Below are 26,905 nucleotides of genomic sequence, written 5' to 3'. Positions count from 1 at the left end.
GTAAAGTTATTCATTTTCATGATAATTAGATATATATATATATATTATAATTATATACATATATACATGTATATGATCGAATCGATACTCGAACTCATACACACACACACACACACATATATAGTTATATAAATATATATGTACTATTATCAAAATACAAAAGTGAACACACAAGTACAATATTTCATCCAATTACACATATGTACACAAAGTACATACAATGTCAGAATAAATTGTACTTTTAAAGAAATATCATTTAATATTAGTCATATAAAATTCATCATTCGAATTTGAACAAACACACAAATAAAGTCATTTAAATCATCTATCTTTGCAAGATGCAATTACACATTCTAAAGTGGTGTGTGAGATTCCTACTTGTAAAAAACCAAAAACTTGAAAAAAACCTACTTCTTTTGAAGAATTCTTCCTCTACAATCTTCTTGGCAACAAATGAACTCTTGCAAATGCATTGGAATAGCAAACCAACCAGTATTGAACTCTCACCAATCAATCTTCAACTCTATTCGTGCAATGGCAAAGAAGAAAAAAAGTTTAGCAATGATGAATAATATTTTTGTTTTTCATTCACAATATGAGAAATGAGTTTTGTTTTTGTTTTTTAGATGTTATCTATACCACATTTAGGGTTTGGGGGGGCAAATTGCACTTTTTTCTTTAAGAAAAAAGTTGAAAAATTATAAAAGAAAAATGGCGAAACTCATCGGTTGGATGTGGAAACCCACCAAATTCATCCCAGGATTGACCAGGACAAGTTTGCATCCAAAAAAAAGGACTTTTGACAGCCTCGCAGTTGACCAAATCCAGACCTAAACTCGAACCTGAACTTGGGACCTTCATGCAGTAAACTAGTAACATAGAGTAAAATAATAAATTACATATAAATTTAGAATATTTATTATATTTAAAAAAGATTGAAGGAAAATAAATTATAAAAGAAAAATGGCGAAACTCACCGGTTGGATGTGGAAACCCACCAAATTCATCCCAGGATTGACCAGGACAAGTTTGCATGCAAAAAAAAGGACTTTGGACAGCCTCACAGTTGACCAAATCCAGACCTAAACTCGAACCTGAACTTGGGACCTTCATGCAGTAACCTAGTAACATAGAGTAAAATAATAAATTACATATAAATTTAGAATATTTATTATATTTAAAAAAGATTGAAGGAAAAGAAAAGAATATAGATAAATGTAGATTAAACTAGCACATATATCTTAAATACATCTAATTAAAAAGATCTTAGAGATATAGCTTTGATATCTCTTGGTGCTTTTATGATAGATGTATTAAGATGTCTATACCTTTTTTTTGCATGTTTTCATGGATTTTTGAGGGTTCTTTTTTAAGAAAACTTAAGAAATCCTATACATTTGTGAGTCTAAAGGGCTTTTGTTGTATTTTCTCAAAATTTAGTTGCACTTATTAAACTTGTTGCAATTTTAGACTATCGTTTGCCAAAATTGTTGTTTGGACATTACGAGTTAATGGATTGAGAACAATGTTTGTCATCAATAAATGTATAATCATAGAATGCCATCAAAAAAGAGGGACAGGTAAACAAAACATACAACTTAAATTTTCAATGTCAACCATCAGTGCTCCACCTGATCCACTTGGACACCTTCCAAAGGAGGAAGATATTAAAATTTTGTAATTTTTCTTTAATGGTCATCTTAGTTAGTTTAGGTAGTTTCTAATTCTGGCTTTTGTTTACGTTTGTTTCTTTTAGAAACATTGTAATGTAATTGCCTATATATGTAAACTCCGTTTTCATTATTGAATATACAATTACCATTACATGGTATCAAAGCGGGTCAATGGGGTTTTATAATTTGGCGAATTTAAAATAAATAAATATGCGACCTCTTTCTTGGAATTTATTCCCAAAATTTTTTAAAATCATTTTTTTATAAAAACAAAATCGACTTTGCATTTTTCGAGGGTTTCTCGTAGTGGGTTTCACGTGGAGTTTTTGTGAGCCATTTTCCTTCATCCTGGTGCATTTGAGGGTTTTCTGGCATTGGAAGATTTTTGCAAAATCGTGAAAACCCTTATCGTGTTTTTCTTTTGGGCAGGTTTTCTCCATTCCTGCGTTTGTATCTTCTGCAATCCGTGCGTTTGCCCATTCAGCCCAGGTTTTAGTATTTTTGTGCTGTTTTTAGGTCCTCTAAACCCGTTTTTTCTCCCACAATGGCTCTGTTCTTCTGTCATTTTCCAGCGGTCATTTTTTCTATGCCATTTTGTTCTTCCGTGTGACTTCTTTGTTTTCTAAATTTTTCTGAGCTTGTATTTCCTCTTCATTACATCTGTTTTTTTGCGTTTTGTGGAGTCGTGGTTCTCTTGGCATTCAAGTCCGCTTTCTTTTTAAAATCATTTTTTATGAAAAAAAAACGACTTTGCATTTTTCGAGGGTTTCTGGTCCTCAAAAATCATGGGTTTCCGCTCTTCTTCAGCGGCTAGGGTTTTTGGAGCAGAGGGGTTTTCACATTTTTTCGAAAAAATGTGTTTTTTAATAGCCGATTCGGGTACGGATATTGATACGAAATCGTGGAATCAGCATTTTTTTTTCCCTTGGGTACATGTATGGGTACGTCCGTACATATATACATTTTAATTTTACACACACACACACACACACACACACACACACACACATATATATATATATATATACATATATTATATATATGTTCAAACATCAAATTTAAAAAATATAAACTGTATTAGTTTAGAACTATAAAAAGAGTGATACTCATAAATCCATAATTGCCAATAAATAGAATATTTTTGATAGCTCATTTGTAATTTGCAAAAATGAAAACACTCAAGTCTCAAAATATCATTACACAACGCAAATTCAAATTATAATCGATTTTAATATTCATTTTCTTCAACAGAAGCATCAAGGTCAATCACAATCAATTGGATTTTCATTACTACTAGCTGTGCCAAGTGTAGAAGCTAGTTCAATTTCATTTTTCAAACATTTGACAAAATGCCAAATCAATAACAATATAAGGAAAATGATTTCACAAAACATAAGCAAACAGCTGCTACATATGCATAATGTAAATCAACTAAAATCAATCTCAATAATGCTGATATAAAGTTTACTAACCCCGTGTTCATAGGTATAGCTCACAAATGCAACCGAAATGATATTTAATTGCTTGCTTGTTGGCATATTTTAATAAAAAATGCTGTCACAAAGTTATGAGAGTGAAACTGAGGTTTTAATTTATGAAATTAAGCCTGGGTATGACCCTTGGTACTTCTTGGGTGCTTGGGTTCTTTGTGGGTCCTTCACAGAAGAACTCACAGAGAACCTAAGCACCTAGGAAGAACCCAAGCCGTACCCAAGGTCGTACCCGTTGATGTGTTTTTAATGACCGCGTCCAACACAAAATAAAGTCACCAACGGTCACCTTATCCTCTCTTGATCAAGATTAGTCCGTATGCTAGGATTACTTAAAGTTCAAACGGCTAATTCCCAAGGTTCCTTCGGTGCGTGGATGTGACTCAGTTGTTTGATGGGTTTGCTGATAACCCAAGGGGCCTTACGTATGTTGAAGAAACTTATACAAGTTCAAGGATCTTTTGTACTGATTTGCAATAAAGGCTCTTGTTTTGGATCTTTGGACTTTGAATTATGCAGAAAGTAAATAGGAATAGGGTAGAGAAAGACTAAACTAAAAGTAATCTAAACTTATGAACAAAGAGACGGGATAACTTGCGCAAAATCCAACCACGCTTCGCTTTGCCAGCAATGCACAACTACACGAAGGCGGTGCAATCTTCAGGGGGTGTGTTTAAGGATTTTCAAATCATCAAGAGAAACCATCAAATCGAACAACTTCTCCTGATAATCGAAGTTAAACTTACACATATAACGGAGGCTCAGGGTAACTTTGCACGGTATGCAACAATCAGCTGCATACCAAAAGTATGAGCACGAATTTTGCAACAAGCAATCCTATCAAATCCAGTTCGTCTAACAACATGAAAGCAAATCTAATCTATGAAGAGAATGAGACCATGCGAGCTCCAAAACAACACAAGAACACACCAACAATTGAACAATGTATTAAGTGTTTGCTTCAAAAACTCTTAGCAACAATCTCTGACGATAGTCTCTCTTGATTACAAATTAGGGGGTCACCCCCTTATATAGGCCTCAAGCCATGATTACATGCAAAAACCCTAATTAGGGTTTGCCCTAAAGATTCCCCACTCATGGTGCAACAAGGTGGGAATCTCCAATTAATAACCCATCATGCCCATATACAATTAATTCCATCCCATTACAATGAATTGCATTCCAGAAGTGCCCATTATGCAATGAATGTACCCTCATGCAAAAATTGCCTGTGATGCCATAAATGCACCATCATCTTCTGAATGTGACGGATGCATGCAGAAGGAATATGCCATAATGCCATAAATGTGACGGCTGCATGCAAAGAGATGCTTCATCTATTCAACGTCCGTCGACTCGGCCGCCACTTGGCGAGAAAACCTTGGAGAGAGAAAACTTCAGGAGAAGAATTTTATCCATGAAGAATTTTTCTTGAAGTTTCTCGAACTCTCCTTGCTTTGGAGGATATTTTCAACAATTCTCCACCATCTCCTATTTTTTAGGAATTTCCACAATTTTAGGGTTTTGGTCCAGGAGAGAGAATTCTCTCACGTATCCATATCTTCAAAAATTTCTAAATTTGGAGGTCATTTGAGCCCTGAAAATGGATTTTTCAAATTCTTCCCTGGGGGGGAAATTTCTTGTTCAATTCATCCCCTGATTCCTTCCTTGCCTTAGAAATTTTATCTTTAATTCATCCTTGGGTGTGATTTCTTGTTGTGGAGGAATTCTCCTTTGGAAAGGAATTTGTTCCTTACCCCGAGGAAGGAAATTCTTCATGCCTTAGCCAATTTTCATGATTTCCAAGAACTATGTCCTGAAGGAAGAAATTTCAAACATTTAGTCAATTTTTTACCTTTCCTCGAATTCTGTCCTGAAGGAAGGAATTTCCGACACACAGCCAATTTTTTCACTTTCTTGGAATTTCTTCTTCTTGGGCGCAATTTTGACTTGGTGGAGGATTCAATGAAATTTGTGAATTCTCCATGCCTCCTTCATTTTGGCGCCTATCCTTCATCTTGGACCAAATTTTGACTTGGTGGAGGATTCAGTGAATTTGTTAATCCTCCATGCCTCCTTCTATCTGGCGCTCCTTCTCTCACTTGGGCGCTAAAATGCCTTGGTCAAGGACTCTTGCAATTTGCCTGTTTCTCCATGCATTCTTCACTCTGGCGCCCTCCACAAGGCTGGGGCGAAAATTCCTCTTGATGAAGGAATTCATTGTTTTGTGAATTGTCCATGTCTTCTTTTCAACATCCCTATTTTTTAGGGATCCTCCTAAAATTTAGGAACCAGGTTCATTGGATGGAGAATTTTGCCACGATTCTGAATCTATAAAATTTTCCACAGTCCGTCGAGATTCGGTGTCTAAAAATAACAAATTCAAAAATTTGGCCGAGGGGAATTTTGCTTTTTATTCCTCCTTGACTCCTTGGATTCTATGCCTTAGGCGAAATTTCAACTTTTAGCTTGGGCGGAATTTTCTCTATGTGGAGGATTCATGAAATTTATCCATCTATCCTTGCCTGACCCATTTTGGCGCCCGACTGCATCCTTGGGCGGAATTTTCACTCTGCCATGGATTCATGGAATTTGTCCATTTGTCCTTGCCTTCCTCATTTTGGCGCCCAACTGCATACTTGGGCAGAATTTTCACTCTGCCATGGATTCATGGAATTTTCCATCTGTCCTTGCCTTCCTCATTTTGGCGCCCAACTGCATACTTGGGCGCAATTTTCACTCTGCCATGGATTCATGGAATTTTCCATCCGTCCTTGCCTTCCTCATTTTGGTGCCCAACTGCATACTTGGGCGCAATTTTCACTCTGCCATGGATTCATGGAATTTTCCATCTATCCTTTCCTGACTCATTTTGGCGCCCAATTGCATCCTTGGGCGGAATTTTCACTGTGCCATGGATTCATGGAATTTTCCATCTATCCTTGCTCGACTCACTTTGGCGCCAAACTGCATCCTTGGGCGGAATTTTCACTTTGCCATGGATTCATGGAATTTTTCCTGCTTTGCAGTTTTGGAATGACTTCCTGAACCTTGGTGAATTTTTGAGCTTTCCATTTTAGGCATAGGCTTCCAGCACTTGATCAATTTTTGGCTTTCTGTGTCTGCTGTCTGACTTTCCGGAATTAGAAATGTCCGCGAACGTCTAATCCTTGTCGCCTTGTCTGACTGACCCTGCCAGTACTGACTTTCCAAAAATAGAAACCTTCAAAGTGTCAGCGTTAGACCCCTAGACAGGGTGCAGGAATGACTTACTATAAATAGGAACTTACTAAAAATAGTAAGTTTGATTTTTGGCAAAATGACGACATTTCGGGACCCGGAAAAATCCCTAAAAAATAGGGACTTTCTAAAAATAGAAAGTTGCTCCGTTTGGGCTCAAATTTTACTGGGAGGTTCCTTGAAGGGTCCTGATTCCAGTTGTATGTTTAGTTTCTTCAAAACCCTAACAAAAACCCCTAAAATCTAGGACAAAAGGCATAAACCCAAAAAACAAGACAAAACAGGACCTAGACTTAGCTGAATTTGCTCAAACGAAAGGCAGACTTGACCAATATGACCCCCAAACACTTGCAAAGCAGAGAGACTGACGAGACTGTTGCGAAAAGACCCCAAAAACGCAAGCCAAAATACCGGGAGGGCCTAAAAATTAGGGGGTCCCCATTTGCAATGGGGTGATGTGTGAAAACGTCACAACAGTACCCAAACCTGAGTTGTACCCGTACTAGGATGTGGGCTAAATTTTTTTGGCGATTTTCTCCTAAAAATTGTGGTTTCAGTTTGAGAATCTGTTCTCGGTATCTCTAGCTATAGAGAGGGACAATTTTGTTTCCCAACATCAAATTGGAAGGATTTTAGTTATCTTGGTCATATCCAGAAGTTTTTGCAGCATCAAGGAGGGTCTCAACAACAGACTCATGTTGCAGAGTGTTCTGAAGAGAAGGGGGCAGCCTTCTATGCTTTTTTTACCAAAAGACCTGCAAATTGTCTTCTGTAGGGTAGTTAGAACAATGACCATTAAGGGAGGGTATTAAAATTATGTAATGTTTCTTTAATGGTCATCTTAGTTAGTTTAGGTAGTTTCTAATTCTAGCTTTTGTTTACGTTTGTTTCTTTTAGAAACATTGTAATGTAATTGCCTATACATGTAAACTCCGTTTTCATTATTGAATATACAATTACCATTATAGAAGAATCACTGTTGATCCTACCAAATGCAGCAGTGCTCTCACAACCTTGTGAGAATGGTTTCTCTCTTTTACTTCACATGAGCTCATGAAATTCTAAACTCTTTTGTTAATTATATTTCATTACACATTTAAAGTTTTCTACCTTCTATGGATTTTTATAAGCTCCAACAGATTACTTTGTAGCAGATTTCAGGTAACTTATACTCCTCTTTTGAAGATTTCACCTTTTTATGTTCTCCATAGAGGAGCTCTTTTGAATCATAAAGTGGATCACTCCACTTCTAAAGGCCTTAAGTAGACACCTTTGGGTTTCCATTACTGACTGTCAATCAGTTCTCTATACACCTATCCTAATTCTGGGTCTTAATAGAATTTCTTGCCTACTTTGAATATGGTGTCTTCCAGAGTGCAGCAATGTTTTGTGCTTTATTGCCTCTTGAATTTTTTGGGCCCTTTTGAGGTCTCAAGTGATCATTTGGTGTGGTTTGTTGGTCCTTAAGTGCTCAGATTTTTCATAGTCATTCACAACTCTAGAAACATCATTATTTAGGATAACCATTGGTCTTCTTTTAATTCATTTGTATGAATGCTCTCTTTGTTGGGAGGAATGATGAGGAAATATCGTTCAATAATAAATTTTTAGTTATATGAGGGTAATTGGAATAGTCAATGTTAATACAAGTTGTCAATGACATTTCTTTTCATGAACCGGCACAGGGATTGTTTGTTGGCATGTGTGTGTCTGACATATGTATTATCATAAAATATTTTTGGATGATCACCTCTTGTAACTATCAATATGCATAATTTGTTGACAAAAAAACAAGCTTTGATTTCTTCCCAACATTGTGTTATTCAGTGTTGATTGAGTTTGGTTCTCAAATATTGACATGATATTCTTGGTTCTGTGGAGATCTTGAACATTTTGGATTTTTATTTCAGGAATCTTTATGCAACTATTATAGTATTTAGTATTTACTATTGAACTTTATTTGTATTTTATCACATGATATCATTTGCTAATGGAAAACCTTACTGTTGATTGACTACTAAAGAAATTTCTACTCCTCAGTTCAAAATTTTATATATTTGAAAAGAATATTCTAATCTCTTTTCTTGATTCTGTATACATATTGTGAATATTTCTTCATTGGCATGCATACACGTAATTTTCTGATCAAATTTATAGTTTTTATTTTATGTAGTGTATGGTATGGCAAAGATCGGCCTTGCTGGCTGGGGATCATCCCTTATGAATATCCAGATTATCTTACTGGTGAAGCACCTGGTGATTATGGCTTTGACATAGCAGGTCTGAGCAAGGACCAAACAAATTTTGATAAATATTTCAAGTAAGTTTTCTTTTCTTTCTTTTTTAAATATTTATTTCATATCATCGTAATAACCTCTTTCTGCCAATCAGCTTTTGCACCAACATAATGTTTTCAGTGTAAGGTTACTTGTGCCAGGTTTCTGTTGTAATTTAATGGTGTACAAATTTAGTGCATTAATTCCTAGTAATGTTTAGTGCAATATTTATTTAGATAATTTGATGCTACAACAACAGTGATGTAGGATGTTTCTAATTATCCATATTATACTGTAGTTCATTGTTATAGTGGGCGGGGGTCAAGGGAAGAGAGAAGATCTCTCAATATTAACAGTATAGGTATGAAGGACAGAGGAAATGTTTTTTGTCCCTACATAATAAAGTAATATCAAAAGGTATTCATGTTACAGTGGCCAAAATTTAAGGGAGATGTGGAAAATTCTATTTCTAAAGATGATCTGTTATATACCCACTTCCTTAGGATGATAAAGAAAGAGTTATTGCATTTAATATGATGATAATTACGTTTAAAGTCCTCTTCTCTTGTGTCAGTGTGACACTAATCAACCTTTGTAGATATTTTATCAGATTGTGAAGCGTTATCTGGATTAATGCTGAACGTGCTGTTAGACCCTTTAGGTACTTTGTAAGGTCTTCTTTGTAGATGAATGCCAACATGTACAACAATATACATGCTAACTTCTTTGCTCTAGTGCAGTTAGCTAATATAAATCTCTTTGCTCTTTTTGAGGCTTTTTTCTTCCTCCTTGCATAGAGATTGCAAATATGTGGACAAAATCCTTTCCAGAGTCCACAGACTTGGAATTAACAACCTATGGAAGTAATTGGATAGTAAGTTTTTCCAATGTCTGAGTGCTGTAATCCCACACATTCTTCACCATTTATAATCTTATTGGGTTCTTCTTGGTGAATGGTTAGTTATCCTTCATTACATTAATTATGTTGAAGGAGCAACTAAGTAAAACATGTTGAAATGGCTATTGAGTCACCCGTGCCACCTCTTGATAATACATCATGAGATGGCTCTCTTCTTCTGTATTAGAAGGCTGACCTACTTCATAATGTTTAAATGACATTAATATTGCAAATGATTGTTTATGAGGCGAACTTCCTTGCTTTAAGCGCCCCCTTTGAGAGATGGGATCAACACAAATAAATAATTATTATATTAATGCTGGCCAACTGTTGACGTGTATTTTGTACACCATCATACACAGAATAAAATACCTAAAGGCATCTTATCCTCTCTTGAATAAAGTCTCTAACTGCTGAAGATTCGCATGAAGGATCAGTTAGGATGACTCCAATGTTCTGGTTAGTAGGGTCTCTACGTGTGGATAAGCTCCAGCGGTATGATGTGATTTGCTGTGTCCTTAAGGGGCCTTACACTCCGAAAGTCTTACTAAACTAAAGAAGCTTTTCAAAAAAATAACAAAAGGATAGGGTTTGCAAGAGGTCTAATCTAATCTAACCCTAAGAATGACTTCATGTGGACAAGACTTGGCAAGATTCTACCAACTTCAATTTCGCCATAAAATAACAACTCAATTGAAATTGATGCGATCTTCTAAGGTAACAAATGATTTTCAACGCATCAAAGATCAAAGACACTACCACGAAGGTACATATCCAAGATACAATAATGATTGAAGGTTAAGTGATTCAAATATCTCCAGTCGACCATGCAAGGCGTTCCTACAATCAGCAAGAAGCTAGTGGTTTGGATTACGAATCCTACCAAAGATCAAGTCTCACACTATGTCCTTCAAATTAACACACTACTTTGATTGAGCATGATTCAAATGAATTGAACAACCATGAAGATAACCAAGAAAGTTGCAACAAAACACCATAACTTCAATATTTCATTGATTTCAAAGTCATCATGTACAACAATTGCTTGAATTCCTTTCCTCAAACTCAATCTTGCTACACAAATAAATTGCTTCTAAACTCTAATCTCTCTAATACATCAAACTCTCTCTAATCTCTTAACTATCTCTATTCTATTTCCTCCTTTTTAAATGAAATGAAAATGAGGGTATAAATAGCATCCTCAATTACAATGAATGGTCCAAATTGAAAGCAGATCAATGGTCAAGATCATGACACCTAAACCCTAATTAGGGTTTGTTACAAATGGCCTCCTTTCTACTGAACAATATTAAATGCATAGCCAAATATTAAATTTGGCACAAAAACCTAGGAGACATAAACCAATGACAATTAAGGTGCCATGTCATCTATAACAACCTCTCATCTAGAATCTTATTCCCTTTACAATGTTCCTTTTTAGCATATGCAATGAATCTTGATACGATTCCTTCGATCTCTGCAATTGGAATTTCGGGAAGATTCTTCATACTTTCTTCCAAGTGGATGACCTGATCAAATGCATCTAGAAGAGCTGCGTCCCATGAAGATTCAAGTTCCTTTGTTCTTTCAATCAGGAGCATGGTGGCAAACATCTGATCATATTGCTCGTCTGTGATATTAGTGTCCTTGCAAAAGATGACCTTGATTCTATCCTCTAATTCCTGCATATCCACATCTGTCTCAACTTCGATCCTCCTGCCAAGAATGGTATGTAGTACCTCAAATACTCTGTCCTGGATCGGGTTGATCACCTCCTCAACATGACTGCATCTAGTACTGATGTCCTCGAAGAGAACTTCCTTCATCTGGAGTAAGGTGGACCACTGAAGCAAACTGTGAGATCCTCCATCCATGATCTTTTCTTGCGCTAAGACCTTCCTTGATGTGTGTCTGATTACTTTCAAGACAGGAATGATAACATCTTTGGTATGAGCAAATGCGGCTACTGTTATCATCAAATTGTGGATTATCTCAAGAACCTGGATAGCTTGATGAATAGTCTTCATCATCCTTGTTACAAATTCTACGGCAACTGTATGAGATTTATCCATCCAAGTACTCGTATGCTGGACCATATTCCTGAATCTTTCTGCCTCATTAATTGATTGAAGGGGAAGTGCCTGCACTGGTGATCTAGCTGGATCCTGACGTCCCAAAGGTTCATTGAGATGACTGAAATATGTCCTCCATGCACCTCTCTCTCTCTCAAGCTTTCTACTCTTCTCCATTTCTTCTCTAAGCTTGTCCTTCAATGCCTCAAAAGAATCTGTGGCATCATCTAGTGTCTGCTTAGCTGTGGATGGACCTAGCTCAAATGTCTCTACATCATATTCCTCTGCTAGGATCTCACCTTCGTACTTGTCTACTGCCGGTGTAGCTATCTGTAATTTTCTGGATCCAGTCTCATCTCTAATCATCTTGGACATCTTGGTAGCCTTCCTCTTTTTTGTCACTTCCTGGGAATGTCCAACAAGGCTCTCTAAATCAATCACATTGTCCTCGTCCTCTATCACGATCACCTTGGTTAATCTTTCCTTCAACCAATCTGGGATGGCCGATCTTGTCTCTTGAACTTGAATTTCCTTATGCACTATTTCTTCTTCTTTGTGAGGAGATGTTATTTTGTTGCCTTCTCTATCTTCATCTAACTCATAATCTTGGAGAGATCCATCTGGTGACCCTTGCAGTGCCTGTCCTTCTTCCTGCCTATCGTTCTGTACCATCGACTCCATGGATTCTTCTCCTTGAAGTGTTCTCTTCTCTGGTCTAGAAGAAGTACTGGATGAACGATCTCGGTTGGCTTCTTGCTTCTTCTTGGAAGATTCCCTCTTTTCTGGTCTTTCTTTCCTCTTCGAACCTCTTGGATGGAGATTGCCTTCACTTGCACTTCGAAGGTTACCTTCACCTGAATTTCTAGGATTAGGATTGCCTTCGCTTACACTAGCTCCACCTTTGGCTGGTTTCTCTTCCAAAGTGAAAGTCATAGTTATGTGTTGCTCTCTCAACTTCTAATGCTGTACGTCAACCCATCTGTGAGTACAAGACAAGACTGGAGCCATCAAAGCATCTAAATCCACGACCTCGGGCTCTTTCCAATCTAACCTTACTGATTTACTCTCTCGATCATAGGATGACTGGATATGTCTGCCACTGTCCTGAGCTTGGTCGGCCACTCTGTAAATCCTGCATTTCCTGATGAAATCCAAAGGCAATCTAGAATGCATTTTTCGTTTCACTTCAAGATCATCTAAGAGATTCATCATAAAATCTTCAATTTGGTACTCATGCTTAAACTTCCTACCGACTGTCTCCTCTAAATGTCCATGTGGATCAAAGCTTTCTCTCAAAGCAAAGGATGAAAAAGAATACAAGGCTAACTCCTTCTCTGCGTCATCCATAGCTAAAGCATTAGGACATACCTCAACTGAATTGCCCAAAATGATAGGTACCGGAACTCCATTCCCATGTCTGTGTCTGAATGCCTTCGCATAAGCTGCCAATTGTCTTGTTACTTCAAGTAACACAATTCTGTCTGTCGGATATCTCGGCAACATGTATGGAGGTAAAGGACATCCATGTACTCTGATATAAGTAAACTTTGGAAATTGAATAAACCAAGCACCATACCTCTTTATTAATTTCTGTGCATCCTGAGATAATCTGTTGTGAATCCCACCTTGCAACGTCCTTGTGATGTTCATCGTGAAGGTATCATTAGCTAGCTTGTAGTTGCTTCCTGGCGGATGATGCAAGTGGACATAGGAATCACAAACCCTGACCTCGCCGGGTCCTCTTCCAATCACTCCTCTGTGAGGTAGTCCTGCGTACTCAAAACTCCTAATCAAGGCATAGATGACGTATGAACTCATGTGGAAGGACTTGGTGGCCTTGAGTCTCCTCAACTGTATGTCCAAGCAATGGCTAATCATTCTAGCCCAATGTATTGTTCCTTTCCCTTGAACGATCACCTGGATGAAGTAGAACATCCACTTTTCAAAGTAAAAAGCTTGAGGTGCACCTGTGACTCGGTTGAGCATTGTAATCAAATCTCTGTACTCCTCCTGGAAATCAATCCTGTGTGGTGTGTTCGGTACCTTACTCAGGCGAGGACGACTCTTGAGTAACCAGTTCTTGTTGATGATGCTTAGGCAAGCATCTGGATCATCTTCGTACATTGACCTGGCTCCTTCTATGCTCTTGTATATCATGTCTCTGTGCTCTGGAAGATGGAAAGCTTCACTTATAGCTTCCTTTGAAAGGTACGCCAAAGTGTTTCCTTCATTGGACACGATCGTTCTGGACTGAGGATCATAATGACGAGCACACTCGATCATCAACTCATGACACTGTACTGCTGGAGGGAAGCCGGCCGCCTTAATGATGCCACTTTCAATTATCCTCCAGGCGACAGGTGATGGCTTGCCAATGTAAGGGACATCTCGAAACTTCTTCGTGCTGAAGTTACCCAAGTTAGTATCTCCAATGTTGCTCCATTTAGACACGATCTTGGTCTCCACTTCTTCGGTCTTTTGATTTTCCTTCATGAGAGCTAGACGACTGGTGGATGCTCCCGCCTTCGGGGTCGCCATACCTACACAACATTTCATAATGAGAAACTAGATTTTGCAATGCATAACTAGATATATCAAGAAGTTAAGAAGCTTCTCTCAGCCAAGATCATCTTCCCAGTAAGACACTCGACGTGGGTCGGCAACCTGGTACCTGTCAGAAAGAAAAATGGAGAGATCAGATTGTGTGTTGACTTCAGAAATCTCAACCGAGCATCAGAGAAAGATAATTATCCGCTACCATCATTAGATGAAGTGTTGCAGATCGTCAACGGATCGCAGATGATGTCCTTTCTAGATGGATATTCAGGATACAACCAAGTCCTAGTCGAACCTGAAGATCGACTGAAGACCGCTTTCACCACCAAATGGGGGACATTTGCTTACAAGAGAATGCCTTTTGGACTTATAAATGCCAGGGCCACATTCCAGAGAGCTACGGATATCGCTTTCAGGGACTTAATTGGTAAATGTATTGTTATAAATATGGATGACATCACAGTTTTTTCCAGGCAAAGGGAAGATCATGTGGACGACTTAAGAAGAGTCTTCCAAAGGTGCAGAAGATACGATGTCTCTCTCAATCCAAAGAAATGTATATTTGGAGTAACAGAAGGAAAGCTTTTAGGACATGTCATTTCAGAAAAAGGAATATCCATCGATCCTGAAAGAGTGAAAGCCATATCCACTATCAATTTGCCAGCAAGCAAGAAAGAACTCAAGTCATTTTTCGGCAAGATCAACTTTGTCCGAAAGTTCATTACCGGATTTGCCGAGATTGTCAGACCTTTGAATGAAATGTTGAAGAAGGATGCAAAGATTGAATGGACTCCACAAGCCAAAAGGGCGTTTGAGGAAATAAAGACCGCCATCACAGAAGCACCAGTATTGATCAGTCCAGATTACCTCAAGCCTTTCTGTAGCGTCCTAAAATTGCGACACTTGCAATTTCGACCGCATTTGGGTCTTCGTGATGGCGACGCAACACTAAACCTGAATGGAGACCCCGAAACTTGCTCATGACACCAAAAACTGCATTTTCTTGCACCCTGGCCTGAACCTCCTTTGCACCCTGCTGTCCCGGGAGGTGGGACCAGAGCGCCCAGCGCCCTGGTCCCCCAGGACCATGGCGCCCAGCGCCCTGGTCCCTGGCCCTATTTTGGGCCCGGTCTCCTATGGGACTTCGGGCCTTTTTGTTTGCAAATTGGAAAATAACATTTCCTGGTCGGCCTAAGGTCGGGAAAATCAGTCTTTTAACCCTAATTGGCAAGTATATAAACTACTTTTCCTCTCTCATTTGAGGATGATGGAAAAAGCGTGGAAACTATACTCAAGCATTCAAGCATTCAAGCATTCCTTCAAGCAATTGATCATTCTAAGTCTCCATTCAAGGCTAAGTGTTGCATTCAAGACAAGGATTCAACCATTGAAGAGGAGATCACTTACAACACATTACATGCTACAACATACAACATACAACAAACAACAACATCTATACCTCCAGCGCCCTGGTCCCTGGCCCTATTTTGGGCCCGGTCTCCTATGGGACTTCGGGCCTTTTTGTTTGCAAATTGGAAAATAACATTTCCTGGTCGGCCTAAGGTCGGGAAAATCAGTCTTTTAACCCTAATTGGCAAGTATATAAACTACTTTTCCTCTCTCATTTGAGGATGATGGAAAAAGCGTGGAAACTATACTCAAGCATTCAAGCATTCCTTCAAGCAATTGATCATTCTAAGTCTCCATTCAAGGCTAAGTGTTGCATTCAAGACAAGGATTCAACCATTGAAGAGGAGATCACTTACAACACATTACATGCTACAACATACAACATACAACAAACAACAACATCTATACCTTCGCACATAAGGATACAAACATCCTTACAACAAGGTACTAGTACTTGTTTTACATTACATTTGCAACATTTCTCATTTCTTGGTTAATTCCAAAACCGGGGTTTGACCTAAGGGCAAACCCCTAATCCCTAACCCCCCAATCGTCTTCGCTTTTCTGTGTGTAGGTTGCAGGTACGCGGCTGAAATTGAAGATTTGGAATCCTTGTGCAGAGACGAACAGATCCCCCTTCGTTTCGCGGATTTTTCGGAGGACCGTGTGCACGCCGGGCGCCATCGTCTCGTCAACTTTTGCTCAAATTTGCAGGACAGCGCCGTCTCGACATTTTACTGCTAATTCCAGGTCCGCAGCTTCATATCATATCCCTATCTCAGTTTATAAGCGAATCTTTATCACTTTCTATGCATTCCTAGTTCAATCTTTCCATCTACATTCTTTACAAAAGAGGGTATCCTTGCTATCACAACCCTTGAAACTCATATAGAATCCAATCTTGCATTGCGTGGGATTGGATCTTGTGGGTTTCAACCCCTCTTTTGAATGTAAAGTCTCCCCTAAGTGAAAACCATCAACCCTAGTGAATCTCCCTTCTCTCTCCTTGGAGTTGGGGAGGGGAGAACCACTAGGGTTCGATTTTTCCGCTTTACACTTTCTATCTATATTCCTTTGCTTCTGATTACACTTGTGCCGCTATTCTCACTCAGAGAAGTGAAGAAAGGGATGAAAATCCGATTGCTTTCATGAGTACTCCGCTGAAAGATGCAGAACTTAGATATCCCAATGTTGAAAAACAAGCATACGCCCTAGTAAAGGCCGTTAAGAAATTTAGACATTACCTACTAAGGGCCAAGATTTATGCAATAGTACCAGATGCAGCAGTCAAGACTCTTCTCATGCAAAATGAATTAGGAGAAAGAAGAGGTAAGTGGGTCGCCATTATCCAAGAATTTGATATTGAAATCCAGCCCATGAAACTTGTTCGAGGGCAAGCTTTGGCGCAGACATTGGCAATTGATGGACCAGGATTAGTCCAGCAAGTTTATGAATTAGAAGATGTCACACATGACGAATGGTACAAAGATATTGTGACATACTTGCTTAATCACAGATGTCCTGCTCGCATGACACCCACACAGAAGAGAGCACTAAGAATCAAGTGTCAACACTACATGCTTCAAGGGTCTGTTCTATATCGCAGAAATTATGAAGGAGTATACCTGAGGTGTGTTGGCAAAGATGAAGCGAAACAGATAATTGAACATTTCCATTCCAAGTTTGGAACCGGACATGGAGCCAACCTCGCTACAGCTCACCAGATCCTAAGAGCAGGATATTACTGGCCTACGCTTTTCAAAGATACATTCAATCATATCAAGACTTGTCATACATGCCAAGTCGCAGCTTTTAGAGAAAGGAATCCTGCCATGCCACTGAACCCAGTGATTGAAGCCAGACCATTTGCCAAATGGGGAATGGATTTTATTGGTGTTATTAACCCCGCATCCTCAGCACAACACAAGTACATCATTACAGCTACAGATTATTGTACCAGATGGTCAGAGGCACAAGCACTTAAAGTTTGCTCTACTGAAGTTGTAATCAAATTTCTGGAGGAAAACATAATCACAAGGTTTGGATGTCCTTATGCGTTGGTTTGCGACAATGGTTCGGCATTCACATCATTAAGATTCTCGAATTGGGCTTTTGAGTATGGAATAACTCTTAAGTTCTCATCAAATTATTATCCTCAGGGTAATGGGTTAGCTGAGTCTACCAACAAGAATTTACTCAGCGTTATCAAGAAATTGCTAGAGAGAAGTCCGAGAGAATGGCACACCCAGTTAAGATTCGCCTTATGGGCAGACAGAATCAGAACCAAGAACGCATTAGGCATTTCACCTTATTTTCTGGTTTATGGCCAAGACCCAGTCTTCCCCATGCAACTCAGGATCCCGACTTTGAGATTTATTCAGGAGTACATGGAAGACATTGATGCAGTACAAGCCCGACTGACGCAGTTAATGAACCTGGAAGAAAAGAGAGATCAAGCGTTAGAAAACTTTGCAAAACACCAAGGAGTGGTGAAAAGATGGTTCGATTGACAAGCTAGAGTCAAAGCATTCCGGATCTCAGATCTTGTCCTGTATTGGGACAAAGCACATGAAAAAGGAGGAAAGAGAATAGATAATAGTTAAGAGATTAGAGAGAGAGTTTGATGTATTAGAGAGATTAGAGTTTAGAAGCAATTTATTTTGTAGCAAGATTGAGTTTGAGGAAAGGAATTCAAGCAATTGTTGTACATGATGACTTTGAAATCAATGAAATATTGAAGTTATGGTGTTTTGTTGCAACTTTCTTGGTTATCTTCATGGTTGTTCAATTCATTTGAATCATGCTCAATCAAATTAGTGTGTTAATTTGAAGGACATAGTGTGAGACTTGATCTTTGGTAGGATTCGTAATCCAAACCACTAGCTTCTTGCTGATTGTAGGAACGCCTTGCGTGGTCGACTGGAGATATTTGAATCACTTAACCTTCAATCATTATTGTATCTTGGATATGTACCTTCGTGGTAGTGTCTTTGATCTTTGATGCGTTGAAAATCATTTGTTACCTTAGAAGATCGCATCAATTTCAATTGAGTTGTTATTTTATGGCGAAATTGAAGTTGGTAGAATCTTGCCAAGTCTTGTCCACATGAAGTCATTCTTAGGGTTAGATTAGATTAGACCTCTTGCAAACCCTATCCTTTTGTTATTTTTTTGAAAAGCTTCTTTAGTTTAGTAAGACTTTCGGAGTGTAAGGCCCCTTAAGGACACAGCAAATCACATCATACCGCTGGAGCTTATCCACACGTAGAGACCCTACTAACCAGAACATTGGAGTCATCCTAACTGATCCTTCATGCGAATCTTCAGCAGTTAGAGACTTTATTCAAGAGAGGATAAGATGCCTTTAGGTATTTTATTCTGTGTATGATGGTGTACAAAATACACGTCAACACCAACCTAATCAAAGGGAGGTGACCGTTGGATAAAGAGGCATGTTTGAGGGGTATATAAATGAGTCTTTTGGTGGACATTGGAACAATTCATTGAACATCATTCTAAGCTCTGGGTTTAGAGCAGATATAAAGGAAGAGAAGGGGCAGAAATAGGAGTGTAAACCAGATTTGTTTTAAAGGGAAATATGTGTGATTGCAAGAAAATGACATGAGTAGATTTTTAAAGGAAGACATTAATATTACTTGTCATCAGATTTGAAGGAAAGCTTTATCATATATGTGATCAGTTTGTGAAAGAAGATTGTGCATGATTTAAATCAGATTCATGAAGTGATGTGAGTGTGGTGTGTGAAGAAGAATATCTATTATACATATGCCAGCCAAAAGACTTTGAAGAGCAGATTTTGAGAAAGATATATGCAGATTTCTATGAAGGGATTGTGAGGAATGTTGTAGCAGATTTGAAGAGATGATAATCAGATTTGTGAAAGGGAGATCATGCCAATTTGAAAAGGTGAAGCAATGAAGAAATAAGGCATATATATGAAGATTATTCAAGAAGGTAATTATAGAGTGAATAAGAAGAATATTTTATGAGGGCATAGGAGGAGTTTGACATCTATTGAAGAGGACATATATTGTGATTGAGTTTGTAATTGTCCATCATTTGTTGAAGAAGCAACATTCAAGGTGGAACTTAGTTCTGATTTTGAAGTTGGTGCTTCCCAAAGGAGAGATTGGTATCTCTTGCTAAGTTGGTGCTTAGCTGTGGGGATTGGTGCCTACAGACTAAGGGAATTGGTGTTTCCTGTGAGTTGGTGCCTACAAAGTTGTAAGAAGATTTTATATATGAGCAATATTGTGATTTGATTTTCTCCCATAAGGTTTTCCACATAAATATTGTATGTTATTGTGTTCTTATCATGTGCATAATTATTGATATTGAGTAAATGATGTTATTGTGACTGATAAAGTTCTAAATTGGTAAAAAGTTGCATCATACTGATTATCCCCCTGCCCTCTCAGTATATATGTGTGTTCTTTAGAGTGGGATGCTGTAGAGACATCCCTTGCTTATGTAGGGGCATCTTGAGGATGAGCTTGCTTGTTGACAACAAAGGGAGTGGCAGGGATGTGTTTTGTCCCAATCTCACATCTTTGAAATGCCCCTATTTTGGGAACTTGTTGTGGAACTTTCACAATCAATGATGTGCCAAATGATTTCATGTTTTCTTTGGTTTCATATAATAATGAACAATGGCTTCCTTGGCCCCATCCATGACCTCATAGGGATAATCCTTTGGAATGTGTTCTTGGTCACCAAATGTAGAACCTTGACCAAATGCTCTATTACCAAAATGATTGGAAATTAAATTCTAAGCTATTAAAAAATTTAAAAAATAACAAAAAGAAAACAGAAATACGAAATTTCCTATAAAACTTAAGTTTGCAGTTGTTACTTACCTTGAATATCTATGCATTCTTGAAGAACATCATGAAAAAGTGTAATTGCGGTCTACTCCCCTTGTGGATTTTTTGGAATATGAAGAGTTCATTTAGACTTTGCGCACAAACATCTGCTTGAGAAAAGGTTTTGTCCTGACAATGCTTTGCAAAGTGATGAAGTTTGTGGCAAATCATGTTACTGCCGATCAAATAAGCTCCTTGTCTTTTGTGTGCTCTTTGATTAAATTATACACCCGAGTATGGTTGGAGAAAAAATTGGTAATGTGTCTGGTGTCTTAAACCACACTTCTTGATCCATCCAATCTTCTTGGTGTCCTCTAGTATTGAATACTTGCAACGGACAACACAAGGACTCAAAAAACTGGTGCTTCTGTGTTGTCTGTGATAATTTGGATGACATCTTCTTCCCAGCCTCTTGGATCACCCCTTCCAATAGACTGCACAAAGTTCTATCATTATTGACATCATGCGAGGCATCTATGGACTTAAAGAACATCAATGTACTGATCAAAGACTCTGAAAGGTTTATCAACATCCTAATCTTGCCATATGTTCATATATCTGATAAAATACTGCATCCCTATATCTGCCATTCTTTCCTTTGATCATCTATTACAAGCCATGAATTTTTGATGGCTTCTTCTAGCAATGTGCCATGAAATTCTTAGCAGTTGGAGTCTTACCCATACCAACAATTGTTAATGCATTTACCGGCCTTCTTTAAATTTCTAATATGGGCTGTTCACCACATTAAATGGAAAATTGTTGTGGTAATTGTTTTTTGCCAATCCACCCTAGCATCACAGTATTTCTCTTGGTTACAAATGGTACCTTCAAGATAAGGTTGTTCCCCTAGAACCTTTGTGAGGAATGAAGAAATTTGGTGTAGAATGTGGACTTCTAGAACTCTCCTCGATGGAGGAACGCCTGATTCGTGGGCCAAGGAAATAATCTCCAAATGCCAATTCAATAGTGGCTGTGGAATTCATCATTGATGCTACTGCTTCCCATGTCCTTTCAATTTTCTTCACCTCATAACTAGAAAACAGAGCATTCGAGTACACACTAGATATCTTGGCCAGCAGCTCAAATAAGGTTGAATATTAATCTATTTATACCTCCTCTTGTACTAAACCTGCAAAAATTTCAGGTCACTATGCCCTTGATCTTAGCTCGTGTGTCATGCTTCCATGCAAGGTCCTTCCAGCCACTTCTTTCTATTGCCATTGCTTATTGCACACTAGATTCTGGACATTGAGAAAAAAGAAAAGAAAATTTCAACAGCATAGCAGCAGGGTTTTCATTCATATGAAAATAGAATTTTGGAAAAAGAAAGAAAAAACATTACAAAAATAAGACAAAACAAACATTGAGAAAAGATTCAAAAACAGAAAATTTTAGCAGGATAATAGCAGCTGCAGGATTTTGGTTGTTCAGCTTCAATGTTTGAATTTTGAAAAAAGAATAGAATAGGAAAAAAAAGTAAATACTTTGCAAATTCTCTCTTATTGCTTATTCAATCTTGAAATTGGACCTCCAATAACTCAATAATCTATCCACTCTGTTCAGTTTGCACCTGCCAAACACAAGAATGCCGAAGAAAAGGTTTTGAAACCCCTGCTGCTGTTTCCTCTCAGCAGCCAAGTCCATGCTTGAAATTTGCCAAGTTTGAATTTGAAACTCATGTAAAGCTTGTGAGATTTCTAGCAGGACTTGACTTGTGAGTTACTTGCCTTAAAGAAAAACTTGTGAGTTTGTGGGAGAACTCATTGAATTTCCTACTATGACCAGAACAATAGTTAGAGATAGTCCAATGCAACTTATAATGTTTCTCCATAAAACGCTGCAAGTTGTTGTGATTTATAAACAATTTTATTAATAGGAGTAAATTAGCAAATCGGGTTAATTGGTCAACATCTGCAAAGATACAATCCTTACTGTGGGTCACTTTAATGGTCCATGGACATCAGGTCTTTTGATGAATCGAATATTCATGATTATTATGTGCTTAAAGGATCCTGCCTCAAACAATTACCTGTAAAACTTCCATGTTCTTATATTATTTAACTGTTAACTTTATTTCAGATTATGTTCTTTAGTTAAGTTTCACCTGGATGGTATTTTCAAACATTTTTGTTAAATTTTCCTACTAATAAACCTTTCGATATTTCTTCAACTCTGTTTTTCTTTTTGTATTTGGATGCAGTTTTGAAGTGCTTCATGCTCGGTGGGCCATGCTTGCAGCATTGGGTGTTGTCATTCCTGAATTGCTGGATCTTTTTGGAGCTGTGGATTTCATTGAGCCTGTCTGGTGGCGTGTCGGTTATGCAAAGCTCAAGGCAAGCATCTGAAGGCATGGCTGCACATTTATCTAATCACATGTTTCTGGAGCCAGCATATGTACTGAACATTCCTGCATCCAAATTTTACTGTCAGACTTTACAGTTACTTAATGAGGTAGATTACTAAGGGTGAATTATTAAGAATTCTTATTGTCAATGATGTAACATGGTAAAGTATTGTGGACATTTTTTAACTGAACTGGATTATGATATGCCACACATGATAGAGACAAGTTTTGTTTTTCTTGACCTTTTAGCCTTTGGAAGTTGCACATCACAAACTTCCTAGAAGCTATGCATGTATACTGCATACAAATGTGTGATAGGACAAAGCAATGTGGTAAATAGAGAACAGTTTGCACAGAAAGACAAAAAGGTAAATATAAAAAAGATGCTTTTTTAAACTTCTTTTCTGGGAGTTGTTGGTGTATGTTTTATCATCTACCAAACATTAGAATAAGATACCCAAAGGTATTCTATCCTCTCCTGAAAAATCACTGCTGATTCCAAGGTCTATATGTGCGAACAAGCGACTTTAGTGGGATAGCTACTTGGGTAGTTGTTGTGACGTATTCACACATCGCCCCATTGCAGATGGGGACCCCTACCTTTTTGCTTTCTAGGGTTAGTTTAGTTTGCTTGGTTGCCTGGTCTTGGCTATTAGTCTTTGCATCGAAGGGTCGCCAGGGGGCTCATTAGGATGGCAGGCTCTGCTTGAGTCAGGTGGATCTCCTCAAGAGGTCAGGTCAATTGAGTGATTAGGGGTTATTTAGATAATTCCTAGGGTGTTTTTTGTGTGCTATCCGGTCGCACTTCAAGTTGCTAAATCAAACCTTGGTTGAATGCATAATGTCCTTGTAGGTCCCATCCCTTACATTAGGGACAGAGCGAATTCGCCTTAAGGAGTCTGGAATGTCATCCCGATCCTCAAATGTCCTGAAATTTGGCTTGTTTGGAATGTCATCCTGATTCTGAAATTTGATTGTCTGGAAAATTGAAGAATCCTCCAAAAACTAGATTTTACATTATAACTCCTGGAGGTCCGAAACCACTCTCAAACATCTTGACAATATATATGGAATATAACTTAAAGTATAAAACTTATACTTAAATGTTATATATTCCATATATGAATCCTGACGGAGAGACTAACATGTCAATTTTCACTCCTGACCCTTCCAAAGGGTCCAGAGCAAATTTCAATATCGCTCCCGACCCTTCCAAAGGGTCCACAACAAATTTCAATATCGCTCCCGACCCTTCCAAAGGGTCTAGAGCAAAATTCTTGAATGACCTTATTTCCTCACTAAAACATTGAAGCAAACGCCACTTTGAGAGCAAGTCGACTTGGTGATGATAGGAGAAGGCTTGAGAAGTTATATCCAAGGCAAGGAAAGGAGAAAGGAGGTGTGATATGTGCTCAAAGGAAAATTTCGCTCCTGACCCTTCCAAAGGGTCCAGAGCGAAATTTCTTATAACCCCTATTTTCTTCCTTGTTTAGACCAAAATATTTGTTCCTTAGACATAGTTGGGAGTGGATTGATATATTCTTGCCTTTTGAAGTGATTGAAAGTGAAGGAGATGAAGGATTTTAGCTAAAATACAAATTTCGCTCCTGACCCTTCCAAAGGGTCTAGAGCGAAATTCCTAAAAACACCTATTTTCTCCTTGTTTGAGGTCAAAACCTTAGTTCCTATGGTGTGGTAGAGGGAAGATTGGTATGTATTTTCCTTGCAAGGTGGATTGGAGTAAAGGAAATGATGAGATCAAGCCTAAAACTTGAATTTCGCTCCTGACCCTTCCAAGTGTTTAGAGCGAAATTCTCAAAACCTCCTTTTTCTCCCAATTTTGTGTCAAGCCTGACGTTGATGGGGGTTGATTGAACTTAAAGGTATCCCTAGGCATCCATTTGATTGAGTTGTGATCACAAATGTGAAGATTTTGAGCTAAAGTGTGAATTTCGCTCTAGACCCTTCCAAAGGGTCCAAAGCGAAATTCCTTCTAGGTCCTGTCCTTGGCCAAGGTCTAGAGCGAATTTCTCCTTTCAGGCCTTCTTGAGGGTCGAACAAGTGCTGCCTTCATGAGAGAGAGATCGAAAGGTGAGAGTCAAGGTAAAACGAAGTAAGAAGAAGGGGGAATTTAACCTAAAGCAAGAATTTCGCTCCTGACCCTTCCAAAGGGTCTAGAGCGAATTTCTTCATGAGGCTCTCTACCTCGCCACAACCTACAAGCTAGCTCATTCACAAACAATTTTGAAGCCCAAAGACTTGTTCTTAATGACTTAAAGGATGAAGAATGGAGCTATGTGAGGGAAAATAACCAAAGTATGAATTTCGCTCTTGACCCTTCCAAAGGGTCCAGAGCGAAATTCTCAAAAGCCTCTAATTTGCTCATGTTTGAGATCAAGATATGGATTCCTAGGCATTGGTGGAGAGAAAACTAGTATATACTTGCCTTGAAAAGCAATTTGGAGTAAGGAAATGATGGAATTTAGACCTAATCATGAAAATCGCTCCTGACCCTTCCAAAGGGTCCAGAGCGAAATCCTTTGAAATCCCTATTTTTACCTTGCTTAAGCCGGGCAAAGGGCTAGTTGTGAGATCATGATGGCAAGAGGATTGAAGGGTTAAGTTCAAGATTGTGAAATGATGAAAATGTGAGTTAAATTGAACAAAATAACAAAAATCACTCCTGACCCTTCCAAAGGGTCCAGAGCGAAATTCCTATAGGGCTTGTCCCTGGAGAGGATCTTGAATGAATTTCATTCTAATGCCTTCTTGTTGATGATTTAGGGTAAGAAATGCCATGTTAAGACAAATATATCATGTATACTTAATCATCTTTTGGTTTGTTTTGCAGATGGAGGAGGATCAGGCCAGGACAAGGGCGACCTATTCCAGTCCCATCATCATCAAGGACACTTCAAAGGCATGGAGGAGGACTCAAGGTGCTTCTAAAGCATTGGAAGACTTCAAGTGTTCAAGGAATTGTACGTAATGGACCAAGCTATCCTCAAGGACCTCATTCTATCACATGAAGGAATCACAAGATGGCAAAAAAGAAGAAATTGCTTGACCATGAAGAAGCCTCATCAAGCATAGGAGAGCCAAGGAGAGGCACATCATCCATCAAGAACATCAAGGACACAGGAGGATCAACCAAGGTCAGTGCAAGGGTACGTTGAAGAAGCAGATAGTTTCAGAAGAGTTAATCAAAGTTAGCTTCTCAGCATCACCAAATTATGTATCAAAAGAGATACGAGCAGGTACCAGACAAGGTGGCATCCCAGTCACTGTTCCTCGAGTCAGATAGGTCCACATCAACATTTCCAAATTCAATGTACCTGACTCACCAGTGGCAGCACAAACTCCGATGTACCTACCCTTGACATCTATTGGTCCACATCTATGAAATGTAATTATTTCATTGGCTAAAGGAGTTTGTTGTAACAAACCCTAATTAGGGTTTTCATCTTGTAATCCTGACCATTGATTGTAAATCAATCTGAGCCATTGAGATGTAAAGAGCTCTCTATATAAGACTGACTCTTCATTTGTAAAGGGTTAATAGTTAAGAGTTAGCTAATAATAGTTAGAGAATAGTCAATAGTGAATAGTCAGTAGATAGAATAGCAAATAGCATAGCAATTAGAGTAGATTAGGAAGAGAAGGCAAGAAATTGTTGCCTTGATTGTAAATAAACTCCATTTTCATTGAAGTTATGGTGGAATGTGTCCTTTCTTTGCAATATGCATGGTCTCTTGTTGAATCTTCATTTTAGATGATAGATAATTAGATTGAATGAAAGAAGTTATTGAATGCACTCGCGTGGAATCCACCTAGTCCAAACTGTAAAGTTCTTTCAAAATTCTGTGATCAAAATAGAAGAGATGGAGATATGATCTGAAAGTTGTATTTTATCTGCTATAGCGTGTTTTGAAGATGCACAACACTTATTAATTTCGGTGTGTCCATCCTCCTCAATGTAAGCATGCTATATAAGTGGATGAGGGGTTACGTAGTGAAGAGATATGTCTTCCCACGTGGGAAGACACATCTCTTCCTGTTG

The 26,905-nt window shown here is 38.4% G+C and overlaps 1 protein-coding gene across 3 annotated transcripts in view; it reads left to right on the top strand.

Annotated features, from left to right (window-relative positions):
* The window catches only part of LOC131053584 (chlorophyll a-b binding protein 7, chloroplastic), a 61,996-nt gene that overhangs the window by 16,681 nt on the left and 18,410 nt on the right, over nt 1–26,905 (top strand). For all 3 annotated transcript variants that reach the window (XM_057988211.2, XM_057988212.2, XM_057988210.2), the window contains exons 3-4: nt 8,577–8,723; nt 22,702–22,834. In XM_057988211.2, the coding sequence (XP_057844194.2) occupies nt 8,577–8,723; nt 22,702–22,834 (280 nt within the window). The remainder of the gene's footprint in view (nt 1–8,576; nt 8,724–22,701; nt 22,835–26,905) is intronic.

This window comes from Cryptomeria japonica, chromosome 4, assembly GCF_030272615.1.
Source record: "Cryptomeria japonica chromosome 4, Sugi_1.0, whole genome shotgun sequence".
Classification (NCBI taxonomy): domain Eukaryota; kingdom Viridiplantae; phylum Streptophyta; class Pinopsida; order Cupressales; family Cupressaceae; genus Cryptomeria; species Cryptomeria japonica.
Note: the sequence above shows the minus strand (reverse complement) of the source record. Positions and strands in the feature narration are given on the sequence as shown.